Source organism: Protopterus annectens, chromosome 10.part0 (assembly GCF_019279795.1).
Source record: "Protopterus annectens isolate FY-2018-M chromosome 10.part0, PAN1.0, whole genome shotgun sequence".
Classification (NCBI taxonomy): domain Eukaryota; kingdom Metazoa; phylum Chordata; order Ceratodontiformes; family Protopteridae; genus Protopterus; species Protopterus annectens.
Genome location: NC_056744.1, coordinates 208,865,048 through 208,879,734, shown reverse-complemented (window position 1 = coordinate 208,879,734; position 14,687 = coordinate 208,865,048). Strand labels below are relative to the sequence as shown.

The following is a 14,687-nucleotide window of genomic DNA, read 5'->3' as shown; positions in this document are numbered from 1 at the left end:
CGGCAGTTTTGGACCTATGCAGTCTGTCCCTGTCTTTATCTTTACATTTTTTCGTAAGATTGGTAGTCGGACGGCTTATCAAAGCCATTTCGGAATACAGAGAATGAGAGTGAAAATCATTATGAGAGAGGTGTCAGTACAAATAGAGGGGATACCAATACTGGGGGGTACACATAAATGTGGAATGTGCAGTCAATGCCCATATATATATAAATGGCACCAGAATGGGGAATTCACATACTATGAACAACATATCACAACAACATTGGTTTGACTGTGGGACAAAAGGGATAGTGTATCTGGCTTGTAAAACCTGTATGGCATTTTATGTGGGGAAGACTGAAAAAAGTGCCCCAAAACACAAATTTACACACGCGCACGTACACACACAAACACCTATATCATAAATTAAAGGTATTTGACCTAAACTTTAAAGTATGTGAAGGCTTTCATTAATTTTTATTTTTAGTTACTTAGAAGAATTAAATGGATATAAGGGTCAGCGATTTGGAAGAATAAATTAGAAAAATAGGAATTACGATTGCAACTAAGGTTGGAGGCCTGTAAAACCTGGGTTGAATGAAAGGAATACGTTTAGCATGTATTTTAAAATTTAAAAGGATCTAAAGTTTAATTGGGAATGTTTTTGTTTGGTCTATAATGAATGTTTTTATTTTGTACAATAAAATCATTATATAACATACATTTAAGTTTACACTTTTAAATTTGGTATAATGTAGTCATGTGGCATTATTTTAAGAGCTGTGATTGGTGCTTTTATAGGTTCTGATTAAGTTCTAACTAAAGAATGAAAACACTAAACCTACATGTTTTTGTGACTGTTCCTGGGGACTACGTCACATATTTTTGTTACTAGTTTAGATTTATATATTTTATCATTTTTGAGAAAATCAGTATGCAAAAATGAATAATCCCGCACAGGAAATTTAAAGCTAAAGCTCTGAAAAGATAGATAACATGCAGCAAACTTTATCAGCCTGCCTACACAACATCTCCTAGCAGATGTTATCTAAACATAAACCTTATCCATTCTGCTACTAGCTTTCAACATAAAAAAAAACCTGGAATGTTCTTACAAGCAGCTCCCCCTTTTTGTGCATACTCTTACAGGAAAATTCAGTATCTTCCACACTAACAGACTCTCGCTCTATTTAGTTTTAAAGTCCAGTGCAGGATTTCCTGTTGTCTTCAGTTTTTTTAATTTTGGAAAATGTTAATTTTGGAAAATGTTTTCCTGCTTCCATAGTTAACATACTTTTGATAGTGGGCAAGTCCCAAATAAGATAACAGACTAGCCTCTTCAAACAACAGGCTTCAAGCACTGCAAACGTATGCATAGCAGAATTAATTTCACTTTCAAATTGCAGAATATTCCCACAGTAACAAATGTACATTTTATACTATCTCACACACTTTTTTGCTAGGTATTGCAGTATTTGAAAGAAGTACAAAACAACATCTTTTATTTTTTTCTTTCAAATGAGTTATATTTTTTTTAATTACATACAGTTTCTCAACAACTTCTCTCTCTTCTTTTACATTTACCTTTTGAAGGAACAGTTGCATTTCCCAGTTTAGTACAGCTTTTCACATTGACATTTACCTGACATAGCATGCAAAAAAACAATAAAAACATTTTTCAACAAACATGACTGGTCATACTAACATAGGATAACAGGAAATGGCTTTCTTTAGCTGCTAGCAATACTTAGAATTGAAACAGTTAACTAAATGTAATCTAAAATATAAAATCTTAATTATTCCAAATTAGTTTACCTTAACTACATGTAAAGGGAATTACAGATTAAAATATACCGTTCATCTACAAAACAAGACATTACTAGCTAGCACACAGAACAGTTACAGCCATGCATACCCATTGACAGTACACACCTATTTTTACTGACTTGGTTTAGTAGCTCTGCTCACTTCTGGCAAATACTATATCACATGTACTTCTGAAGTTCTCCTGAGCCAACTTTACTTGTGTTATCTCATCTCACACTTTTTACCTTTCACGATTTTCTCTCTATTTCTGTGCCAGCATTGAAATTAATGAGATGCTCTGATATTTTCTCCAAAGTAATTCATCTCATATTTTGGTACACCTGAAAATGGTACCTTCCATTACTTACTAACTTCAATTTCAGTTTTGCTTAAATACTTATTACCTAAAACCGTCACACAAATGGAAGTGAAACACAATAGAAATGCATATAAAAAGACACTGCAAATACTGTAGGATTATTTAGAGCAAATGCACACAGAGTACAGCATCCAAAGAATACATAAAACTAACAATACACTACAGATAAACGTAATATACATCACAATTACCATATGACTTCATGGTAGTATAAAAGTAAAATTAAACCTGCAACAGTAACTACTGTACATTCACAGTTTCAAATTTCCTGACAATCTAGTAGCAGTTCCACACCCAATAGTCCCATTCAAAATAGTAAAACAACAGTACAATAAGCAGATGTCCTGGACTTGTAAGCCTGTAATCACAAAGTTCACTATCTTCAGAATGTGGGCTACAAAGCCATGAATGAGAGAGGGGCCAAATAAAAAAAAGAAACCAAAAGCTGACACCCAGAAGCTACATTGACTGTGCTAGGCAGGGATGTGCAGAAAAGTTCCCAAACAGACCAGCCAACAAATGAGAAGCTGTACACAATGCAGAAATCAAACCTCTGAAGTGAGACAACAGCTACAAGCTGCATAACTGTGCAATTAGAGATAATATGGTAGAAAAGTCTCTAAGAACAGTGCATTACCATGTGGCAATCAGCAGAAGGTAAAAAGCACCCAAGGTAATTGCCTCCAAAACACATGCTAAAGATGTCATACAACAGGAAAGCCAAATCCAAAGGAAGAATACTATAAACAGAACTAAAGTACAAGTAAACATGTTGCAGCAATACATAGAACTGGGACAGATCAGTACAACAGGATAGCTCAGCACAGCATTAGAATTTTACTGCAAGAGCACCGTCAGTGGAACAACACTTGACACCATCCTCTTTACATACATTTATTTAAAATCATAGCTTTCAACTTCTTGGCTGTAAAATTAGGTACAAAGTCAAAAAATAATGGGGACAAAGGGCCAAAATCAGAGGTAAAATTTAAATATTGTTCTTTTACACTTGGAATGTTTCTACATCACGTTTTGCATTAGCATACAAGTAATCTTCAATTACTTGCAAGGAAAAAAGTAAGCGTAAGAAACAAAAAATATGAAACAAAATCAAGGCCATTCCCAAAATTAGGAAAAGCTGAGAGCTGTGCCTAAAATGTTGTTATGATACAGATCTCTTAAGGATGTTTTGTTCAAAAAAACTGCAACTCAACTTTTGGTTGTATTTTCCATACACAAGTATTAATTGCATTTTCACATATTACTAATAGGTGTCAGCAGTGAGAACGGATTAAAATGCCTGTAAGTTTTATCAATGATCCACGTGACAACAGTGAGCATGCTGCTACATTTTTTGTCTAACACCATCTCCTGAGCTAGGCCCATTTTCCATAATCATTCCCACTCTGTGTTCAGATGTTTATACTTGCTAAGTAACTGCCCGTAGACCAGCACTGCTACTTATCTTTGTCTACCATTAAAAAATCAGTTTGCAACATTTTGCAACACATTTGATTTTTCGTTTGAGTCCAAAGTAAATCTTCCATTCTTACTTCTGCTTGTACATCCATCACCCCCAAATAACTTCATCGTCAGCAGCAGCAACAATGTGACCATCATAAATTCTACCTAAAGTACTGACCTTGTAATACACTAAAATGTAAATTTAAGTGTACTTTAAGACAGACCATCTAAAAACAAGTAAGTTACATTCAGAATATATACAATAAAATGAATCTGAAAAGATTTTGACAAACATTTCGTAACTGACATCTGAAATTAAAAAAAAGAGCAGTTTCTCACTACAGTAGCATATTTATTTTATAGACTTTTGTTTACCGGGAAAGTCTGATGGAGCAGTGCCCCTTTTTTGTACAGGCCGAGACAGAAAAGCTCCATTACACATAAATCATGGACATCATTTCCATTGTTTCATCATTTAAAGTCAGTTCCGTTTATTAACAATAATTCCATTAATCAGAGATCCTTGGCATTAATTACACAATTTACAAACAGTTTTGATTTGGGTTATATGCATGAATATTTTTAAATACAGAAAATAAATGCAATACAATATAATAACCCGTGGTGGTGGTGCTGTGGTAGCATTGTCGCCTCACAGTAAGACGCTGTCCGGTTCGACTCTCAGCTAGAGCGTGGAGACATGCGTGAATGGGCGTACCTTCGTTGAAGGTTGTGTGTCAGGGCTGGCAACTCGGCACGTAAAAATCAACTGCCAATCATTAGCTGACCGGAGTTCCACTGTGGTGACCCCCAATAGGGAAAAGCCGAAAGACACACACACACACGCAATACAATATAAAATCAGTATGCATAGACTGTCAGGTTTTACATAAGAATATTTGCTGCTATAAAGACTTGTTCAAAATCTATGACATAGGAAGATGAGATAAAAAATTAGAGCAGTAGTAAGACAGGAAGGAGGGGAGAAGGCACAAGGAAGATAAAATAGATGAGATGATAGAGGAAGGTACAGTTGAGATAATGGCAATAACTTTTGTACAGCAGGATGTTATGGCACAAATTCATAAAACTATATTAGTACCAGCTTAACCAGAAGTGATGCAGGTGTTCCTTCAGCTGACATTTGAAATCTTTCAGGCTGCAAACTCTTCTTAAATGAAGTGGGATAGTATTCTCGCTATTAGTAATGCACTGTGAATACAGGGAATATCTGGCATTGTTGTTCGGTTTAGTTATGGAGAATAATGGTTTGTCAGTGGGAGCGCAGAGGCCTCTAATTAGTGCAAGGGTGAAAGATGGACTGAAGAGATCAGAATTTTTCAGGGTTGTAATTAACTGAGTACAAAATAATTAGGGTTGAAACAGTTTAGCTGCTTTAGAAAGAGACACTGATGTGATCTATACTGTTAGCTGGCTGTATATTTGGCTGCTTTATTGTAACATTGTATAGAGATACACAGACAGACACATATTTATAGGTCCCCTACACATGGTCGACATTTCACAAGGTTGAAGACCATATGGCCGAGACCATATGATCAACATCTGAAATGCCGATCATGCAGAACCGGCATCTCCATACAGTGCGGAATGGAAAGATTTCCATTTCCGCACTGTAGTGCGATCTCAGAGTTGGTATGTTTAAGTTACAGGGGGGCGGGGGGGCATAGCTACCCTGCTAGCAATTAAAAAGTAACAATGTGTGTTTTATTTTTTTCCGGCTTTCTGAAATTTCGAACATGTATAGTAGACTTATATATATATATATATATATATATATTTTTTTAGGAAATTATACCTCAACAAAATTAAAGGACAAGAAAAAATAAGAATGATGAAAAGTGGTGATGGACAGGTTGACAGATGAGATTAGACAGGAGGCCCCTGGACTATGTTTGCAGATGACATTGTGATATGTAGTGAGAGTAGGGACCAGGTTGAGGAGACCCTGGAGAGGTGGAGATATGCTTTAGAGAGGAGAGTAATGAAGGTCAGCAGGGCTAAGACAGAATATATGTGTGTAAATGAGAGGGAGGGTAGAGGAATGGTGAGGATGCAGGGAGTAGAGTTGGTAAAGGTGGTTGAGTTTAAGTACTTGGGATCAACAGTTCAGAGTAATGGTGAGTGTGGAAGAGAGGTGAAGAAGAGAGTACAGGTAGGGCGGAGTGGGTGGAGAAGAGTGTCAGGAGTGATTTGTGACAGACGGGTACCAGTAAGAGTGAAAGGGAAGGTCTACAAGAGGGTAGTGAGACCAGCTATGTTATATGGGTTGGAGACGGTGGCATTGACGAAAAGGCAGGAGTCACAGCTGGATGTGGCAGAGTTAAAGATGTTAAGATTTGCACTGGGTGTGACTAGGATGGGCAGGATTAGGAATCAGTATATTAGAGGGTCAGCTCAGGCTGGACAGTTTGGAGACAAAGCAAGAGAGGCGAGATTGCATTGGTTTGGACATGTGCTGAGGAGGGATGCTGGGTATATTGGGAAAAGGATGCTAAGGATGGAGCTGCCAGGTAAGAGGAAAAGAGGAAGGCCTAAGATAAGGTTTATGGATGTGGTGAGAGGACATGCAGGCGGTTGGTTTGAAAGAGCATGATGCAGAGGACAGGAAGAAATGGAAACAGATCATCTGCTGTGGCGACCCCTAACGGGAACAGCCGAAAGAAGAAGATGATGATGAAAACTTTTGAAAGTTCTGAACAACCCTTACAACCCTGGTGTTCAGCAGAAAAAAAATTTATTCTTTGAGCCTAGAAAGTAAGACAGGCTACAAATGGAACCTGAAAGCATATCATCGCATGAAGAAGATGGCAAAAACAAAGATTGAAAGAAATTGCAAACATGCATGCAAGGAGTGCAGGGTAGAAGGAAAAGTTATTCATGCAAAATACGGCAAGGCAATAAGAAATAGAAAGATTAGTAAATACTAGTAAAAATCTACTCTTTCTTCTATACGCTCATTTTAAAAGAAAATGCAATAGAGAGGCCATAGCACAGTTGTCTGTTTGAAGCTTAAGGGCTGATGTTTTGAACTATTCATCCAAGTTTGATGTCATTGCTTAGAGTCCCTATCAACTTAGAGGTGGCTTTCACTTTGACAGTATTAGCATGTGATGCATATTAAATGGTTCTGAAAATTGGCCACAAAATTTTGGAAAGGGTACACCATGCGTCTTTCCTATTGTAGTTTCATGACCCACGTAATAATATGAATTAAAAATGAAGTACCTGAAACTAAGAAACGAGAGAGGATCTTCAGATTTACCTCAAAGTACTTAAAGTCTGAACCCAAAGATTAAACTTGGAATTCACTGTTTTATTGTGTGTGTGCTTCTGTGGGTTATGCATGTTGTTGTGGGGGGAATACATCACAGCCACTGGGCAACATGCTATAACCTTGTAAAGCATGCAAGTTTATTTCACTTATTTGCATTAAACTTTTACTAAACCAGTACCATGAATCATAGTCAGCTATGTTTTTGTCAGCATGGATGAAACAGGCATAGACAAACAAACTGCTAAGTTGGCAAGGAAGGCAGAAGGATCTGCTCATCTTCGTGCTTCTTTGCTATAAAATAATTTAAACCACTGAAATGTTAGAAAACTCCTTGCCTGTGGCTTCACTTAGAATCAGCCTGAGCAGACACTACCAAGCAGGAGACTAAAAACTATCACCGAGGACCACCCTGCATAAATAACTACCACTCAATTCTTTAAAGTGGTTTCTGATCTACAGTTAAAAAATACAGCTGGTTTCAGTACAGAAGAAAAAAATCCTCAAAATTACAATTTCTGCTTATTTATGTATATTTTAACCACAGGCATTATACATGAAACAGACACTTGGCTTACATGACATCTTTACTAACTACACATAGAACTTTCACCCTGAAATCGAAGTCTTCAATGTGACATCAAATTTACTTCTCTGGCAACATGTAATATCACAGTAAAGCTTACAAAATCCAGATGAGCAAAGTATAAAGTGATTAACCAAATACAAGAAAATTCTCACAAAAGATAAACTTCATAAACTCAACTTATTTTCTCATCTACTGTAAGCTAGTTAAACAATCTTCAGTGGAGAATACTGGGGAACAGACCTTCCATTACTGTCAACAAATGAAAATGCTATACACACACGGGTGCACGTGCACACACAGACACACACACATATATATATATATATATATATATACACACACACACACACACACACACGCACACGCACACGCACACGCACACAAATATATACATATAGTTTTATTTTATATGATCAAACTAATTTAATGTTGACTTGAAAACACACTGACAAAGTCTGAACATACAGAATACCGAAAACAAAAAATATTGAATGAAATAATATCAAGCTAGGAAAACTATTTCCTCGCCAGATATTAACCCTAAAATCCCCATACCACTAGCCTCAAATATGTATGAATAGTGGCAGTGTTACAGAAGGTTTTTATGAAGGTAAGGTGAAGGGCTAGGGTTGATGGAAGGGTTAGCACCCATTACTAAATAGGAAAGGTGGGCTCTGGTCCCCCTGAGCTACCTTAGTAATGGATGCTAACCCTAATCCTAATGCTGCCCCTTCTTTCAACCCTAACCTCATATCTTACCTACATAAATCCTTCCTGTAACACTGTCACTACATAAGACATGCTCGGACATACAAGCATTCACAAACACTATACCCATCCCCTAACCTAACCCTAAGCCTTAAAACACACAAACATACAACACCTATCCTTCACTCATCCCCAAATCTAATTCACACACACAATCTCAAGCCTCCAACCCTACTTACCTGTCTCAACATTATACAACATCAATATTTCCACTGTTTGGTTACCCGTACCGTCGACGTTAAACCACACCCCATGCATCTGTCGAAGAAATAGCATTTAATAAAATGCGTGGAAACCCATAAATGTATGTGTGTGTGTATACATAAAGAAACACGTGTTCACACACACACACACACACACACACACACACACACACACACACACACACACACACACACACACACCTAAGTGAAGTGAGCACTGTACCCATGCACATCAGAGGCAATAATTACAACCGTTAAACTCAGGCATGCTTTCTAGTTTGTCGTCAGCTAAGAATTACTGCATTAGTTGAACAGTGAGTCCTTAAAGCAGCTTTAAAAGCTGAGTGAAAAAAAGAGGAACATGCATAATCCAGCAACCAAACATGAAAAAGTCCTCTTAAAATGTTGACACCCATTTAAGTATGGTTCTAAACCTGTTCAGCCACTGTGTAACTATGTCCCAGCCAATATTCAATAATTATGAGTGCTATCCAGTCTGATATAATTTCCTTTCATAATTCTGGTGATCCACTACTTGGCCCCCACTATTCCTACAGACCACTGAAACAGAGAACGTGAAGTAGTATTTAAAATTTGGCCAAGTCACCAAGACAAATTCCCCTGCTCTACAGATAAAGTAAAGCTGTGCCACCACAGTGACGGTTAAAGTTAAAAGCTAGTTCAATAGACTCAAACAGTAAAATATATAAAAACTCAGAGAGAAAAGTAAATATAAGAGGATAGGTGCTTTTGGCAGTTGCCTTTTTCAGATCCTGTTTTGTTGGCAGAACTTCCTGTTTTTTAAAAAGATAATGATCTGTTAATCTTGCATTCATCTCAGAAGTCTCTGCCCTTTGAGCAAAGGCTTTAAATGGACAATTCTGTTCAATCCAGGCAACTTGTCAACCTTTAAGTCAGCAATCCATCCAGTCAGAATAATTTCTGTTCTGTTGAATAGATCTCCTCCTCTTAAACCTTCTTCAATTACTTCCAAAACCATGGAAGAAAACATGTGATCAAAGTGGCACATAAGGGAGGGGAACACTACATTGGAAATGTGAAGAGTTACACTGGCCTGTATGATTTGCCTATAGAAGACCCCTCTTCCTAGATGCCAGTCACTCCTCTGGCATCACAGTACTTCAAAAAGATGGGCAGTGATAACATAGCCAATGCTGCAGTTAGCATGCGGCAGGGTAAGTGGTAATACTCACAGCATAGCAGCGGAAAGCTATGTAGCCACCAAAGGAAGGGAAGGAGGCAGTACTGAAACATGGTGTCAGCCAAGGACAGTGATATACACACACGTATGTATCTAGCATGTAACTCACAGATGTACACGCTACATCATGGGTGCAAAAATAAGGTAATGGATGAAAAGTCTACCACCCAGGAGGAGAAGGAGCAACAGCAGGTCCTATGCACACATGGCAAGTGCATCCTAAGAAAAGATGATACCATCAGTGTTTTGTGGGATCAGATGTGGCATGGAATGGTGCAGGACACCAGTTTTGTGGGTGGCCATAACAAGACAGCATACATCCTAGGATCACTCATATGACACTGCATACAAAGACAAAGGCACTAATCACCACCAATGACTGGTCCACCACAGAAGATGGACCACCAACACAGATGGGGTTCACATATATGGAAGAGCTCCTGCTAATCCTGTCTACTGCAGATGAGCGAACCTCTTACTAGAAGTGGCTTGGATGTGGGAAATGAGAACAACTGCACTGTACGTTATACACTAGCATAATGCATTTTAAAATGTACAGTAATTTGAAAGTGAGAATGCATTACTCAACCGAATATCTATGCTTATTTTCTCTCTAGTTACATCAGTGCTATAATTGTGATAACCTGCAGCCAATTATGAGTGAGTACCTATATGCTATTTATTTAACTGGCCAGTATTAGTAGGTCAGCCACTGGCTGTAAGAAGTGAGGCACAAGTTCCAGTACTGACACGTGTGTTGTTCCAGTCCCGCTAGCTGCCAACATCCAATAATCCACTACTTGACTCCCTTAAAAATAACTATTTTTCATTAATCGCATAAACTTTTATCCGTTCAAGGTTTTATTGGCAGTGTGACAACATGTTATAGTAAAGTTGTTTTTATATATTGAAACTTTTCATGCTTTAACTGTAACTTTATTAATGAACTGTTAAATGGAAGGAATTATTGCTGTCACGTTTTGGTATGTAAATGGGTTTTGTATTTCATACAAACTGATTTGGAATAAGTCCTGTTTTTATGGATGAAAGCACTTAATTCATGGTATTTTAGTTGTAAATGTAAATAAAGTTATTTTTAAGGGAGTCGAGTAGTGGATTATTGGATGCTGGCAGCTAGTAACACTGGTCTGATGTTATACAGTTGGTAGCAACATTATACTTTCTTTTTGTTTAACATGTATGTTAGTGTTATACAGACAGGCTTCACTGGTGAAGGGTCCAGCAAAACAGGAATGCATAAGGAGGCCAACTGTGACTGACAATGGTGGAAAGGTACACATGGTATAGCCAGATTACACAGTGGCACTGTCATCAGTGTTAATACTGGAGGGCGCATACATCCCCTACCTATGAGGTATAGTGCAGGACCAGGCCAAACCTCCAGCATCATGTGTTTACTGCTGGACATCCTGTCATTATGAGCGTCACCAAGACTACAAATCAACCACACTGCCACCAATGTGCACACACCCACCAAAAAGGAAAGTAGTATTGGTGGCTGACCTGGATACTACATCCGGTATCAATCAGCATATGTGCAGCTCAGTGATCCATGTACAGACAACATGACAGAAATGGTGAGCATATGTTGCATGGCCTTTATAAACACAATTGTACTGGACTGCGAGATGAACTGCAGGCTGCAGGACATACAAACTGATGGGACATGTTTGGAAGTAGCACGCATGCTTTATCAGGTCAATGGTAGCCAAAATAGTACTCAATGATGCATCTGTGAGACATGTAGCAAATTCCTTCATAGTGCTTCAATCAGCCATACAGCCTGTGCCTATGCAAGGACCCAGACAAGTGGTAGACAATTAATGATTGGGATTACACTACAGACTGCATTACCATTGCCCATGGAAATGGAAGCCACTACACAAAAGTGTGTGCCCCATCACATGCTTATGACCAATGATGTTTGTTTATCTGGCTCAACTCTTGGGACACCTCACCAGGTCAGCCACTCTAGCTCATGCAGTTCCATTTTGTCCCTAGCCCATGCTGGTCATCGGTGCCCCATGCCTAGCCATAGCTGTCCTTAGGATTATAAATGTCAACATGGGCAGCCATGTCAGGGTTCATATACACACCCCAGAAGTTCTATGATAAATCTCTCGCATAGAAAGCATCCAAATCTGAGACTCCAGGGCCATGCAGTACACTTGGACAATGTTCATAACATATAAGCTCCACCTCGACATAATGTAATTCATGATTCCGCCCCAATGCAGCACCTTAGTAGTGGGTGCTAAACCTAACACTGCCTTTTCCCCCAACCCTAACCCAACACCTTATCATCATTAAAACCTTCCCATAACACTGCCACTACACAAGATGGACTCAGACACACAAACACTACATCTATACCCTAACCTAACCCTCACCCTAAAATACACACACTCGCAAACAAACACATAACACTCATCCCTGAACCTAACACACACACACACACACACACACACACACACACACATATACATATGTTCTCACATCCCTCCAACCCCATTTACCTGTGTAGACACTTCATACCATAGACATATCCACAATTCAGCCATCTATACCATCGGCATTAAATTGTACCTCTGCATTTGTCGGACAAATGTACATTCAGTAAAATGCAAGAGAACCATCACCAGATACATTCAGGCACTGCAAGTGTTCCTTCAGGAATCCGAGCATATGTTCAATAATGTTCCATGTCTGTCAATGTACAGTGTTAAACACCAACTCAGCCATGGTCTGGGGAGTTACAGATGGGAATCAACATCCACAGTTCCAAGGCACATCAAGCAACACCTGTAAAACACAGCAAGGCACACCTTTATATAGAGCTTGTTACTTATGTAAGAACTGTATACCCCAGCATATGTATGTGGTAATATGTATACCTACCAACTAGGTGACCCTATGTAAAGCCACCCTGCGCAAATCTCTGGTACAGCTCATACAAATGCCAGATGTGGGAATTATGGAACTGTCTGGACAGCACACATTGCACACCACCTGGCAAATGATGCAAGAGAAGCTGTTAGGACCGATGTACTGGACATCATGTGCTACAGGTAGGGGTCCTGATGGCAATGTGAGTGCAAACAACAGTCACCAGGATCTCAGAGAAACAAGTTATGTTGTACAATGCCTGTACAGTAATGGTTTGCTCCTCTGTTGTCTGTGGAACCCAAGCTGCAGTATTACATCAAGAAAAATACAGTTGTACAATACAATTACTTAAAATTATATTCCTGAAGTTATTACACCTAACTCGATCTCTTATATTGCACCTAATAAAAACACAAATTCACAACTAATGAGGAAGCAAAACAGTGCCAGCAACAAAACTACAAGCCTAAGCTTGTAGTAAACCTCTGAAACACAAGCAGAGCACTGTAGAGGTATCAACAGCAGAAAATCATTCACAGAACATCCAGAAGTAACGAACACATATTTCTTGTAGCAGAGACACAACACATCCTTTTTTCTGATGAAGTCCTGTGGGCAGGGCAAAAATGCAGTGATCTTGTTAATGCGTTCATATGTTGTAGTGTCTTGACCACAAGAAATATACGTGTGTGTTACTTTTGGACGTTCCTGCGAATGATATTCTACTCGATACCTCTACAGTGCTTCACTTGTGTTTCACCTAATAAAAAACAAATTAAATAAGTTCCTTCTAAATTTCCTATGGTATCCAAATAAACCTAGATTAAACAAATCATCATTTTAGACCTTGGAAATCTGGAGGTATTAATTTCCAAATAAAGATTCATATGCAAAACCAAGAATTTCTAAATCATTTTGGCTGGCTAGATAATAATTATACTACAGACTAGAAAATTCTACATCATCACTTACTTAATATAAATAAAATTTAATTTTGACAATAACATATAATCACTTTTGGATGTTTATATGTAATTATATACAAATTGCTATTTATCCTCCTACTAAATCAAATTATGTATATCGAATATTAAAGAATTATATATATCAAATAATTCTAATTATAGGTTTTGGTTTGAATCCCTTATTCAATTTTCTTTATAAAAAAAATCTTAATGCATAATTTACCAACATATACATTCTAAATATGGGAAAGACAACAATTTTGTTGGTTTCAATACTTTGAGGAAATTAAAATTCAATCTTTTAAACCATTGTGATTAGAATTGAATACTAATATCAAAAATTCATCTCATTTATGTCACATTACATTACTTCATACCAAGTTGTCTCACTTATGTAATTCTTTATGTAAGAAGATGTCCCACTTATCTAATTCTTTATGTAAGAAGATTACAGAGTGGATAAACATTATAAATGAAATGTTATATAACAATCCGGAAACTGATCATTTGATCTCCACATTACATACAATTTAAGCAAAAAAATATTAGTAATTTAAATGAAAAATTCTGGAGTACCATTACAAAAGAACACCAAATATCTTTAACTGAAAATAAAGAGCAACTTTTTTCTATTAAAAGCACATCTTGGTTTCTTTATTGGAGGTCATTCACTTGGAAATTTATACACAGAGCTTTTTTGACTCCTATTAGAGATGCTAAAGTTAAAAAGGAAAATGAATTTGAATGCAGGAGATGTAAAAAATACTGTAATGCTAATTGGTCACATGTGTTTTATGACTGTCCTATGTAATACAAATTCTGAGAAAATATTCAGGATTTATTTAAAACTCCACTGTTTATTTCACCTTAACAAAAGAGCTAGTTTTATTTACTGTTTTAGAAATTAAAAATTCAAAGAAAGATGTTCTACTTAACCTGGACAATTCTTGCTGTGGCTAGGAAAACCATTACAAGAAAGTGGATGAAACCTTCAGAGCCACAATTTGAAGAACTTCTTGTCCCTTTGTAAAGCACTACTATTAAAGAAACAACAACCAAATAGAAAATCATTTTTCCCTAACAATCTTAAGGACAATCCCGGTTGAA

General features: G+C 37.5%; 1 protein-coding gene across 1 annotated transcript in view; it reads right to left on the bottom strand.

The window, feature by feature from the left end:
* LOC122814125 (protoheme IX farnesyltransferase, mitochondrial) overlaps positions 1-14,687 on the bottom strand; it is a 1,575,333-nt gene that overhangs the window by 1,439,721 nt on the left and 120,925 nt on the right. Inside the window, exon 2 of the mRNA XM_044086740.1 lies at positions 1,567-1,624. Coding sequence (XP_043942675.1) covers positions 1,567-1,624 — 58 coding nt within the window. The remainder of the gene's footprint in view (positions 1-1,566; positions 1,625-14,687) is intronic.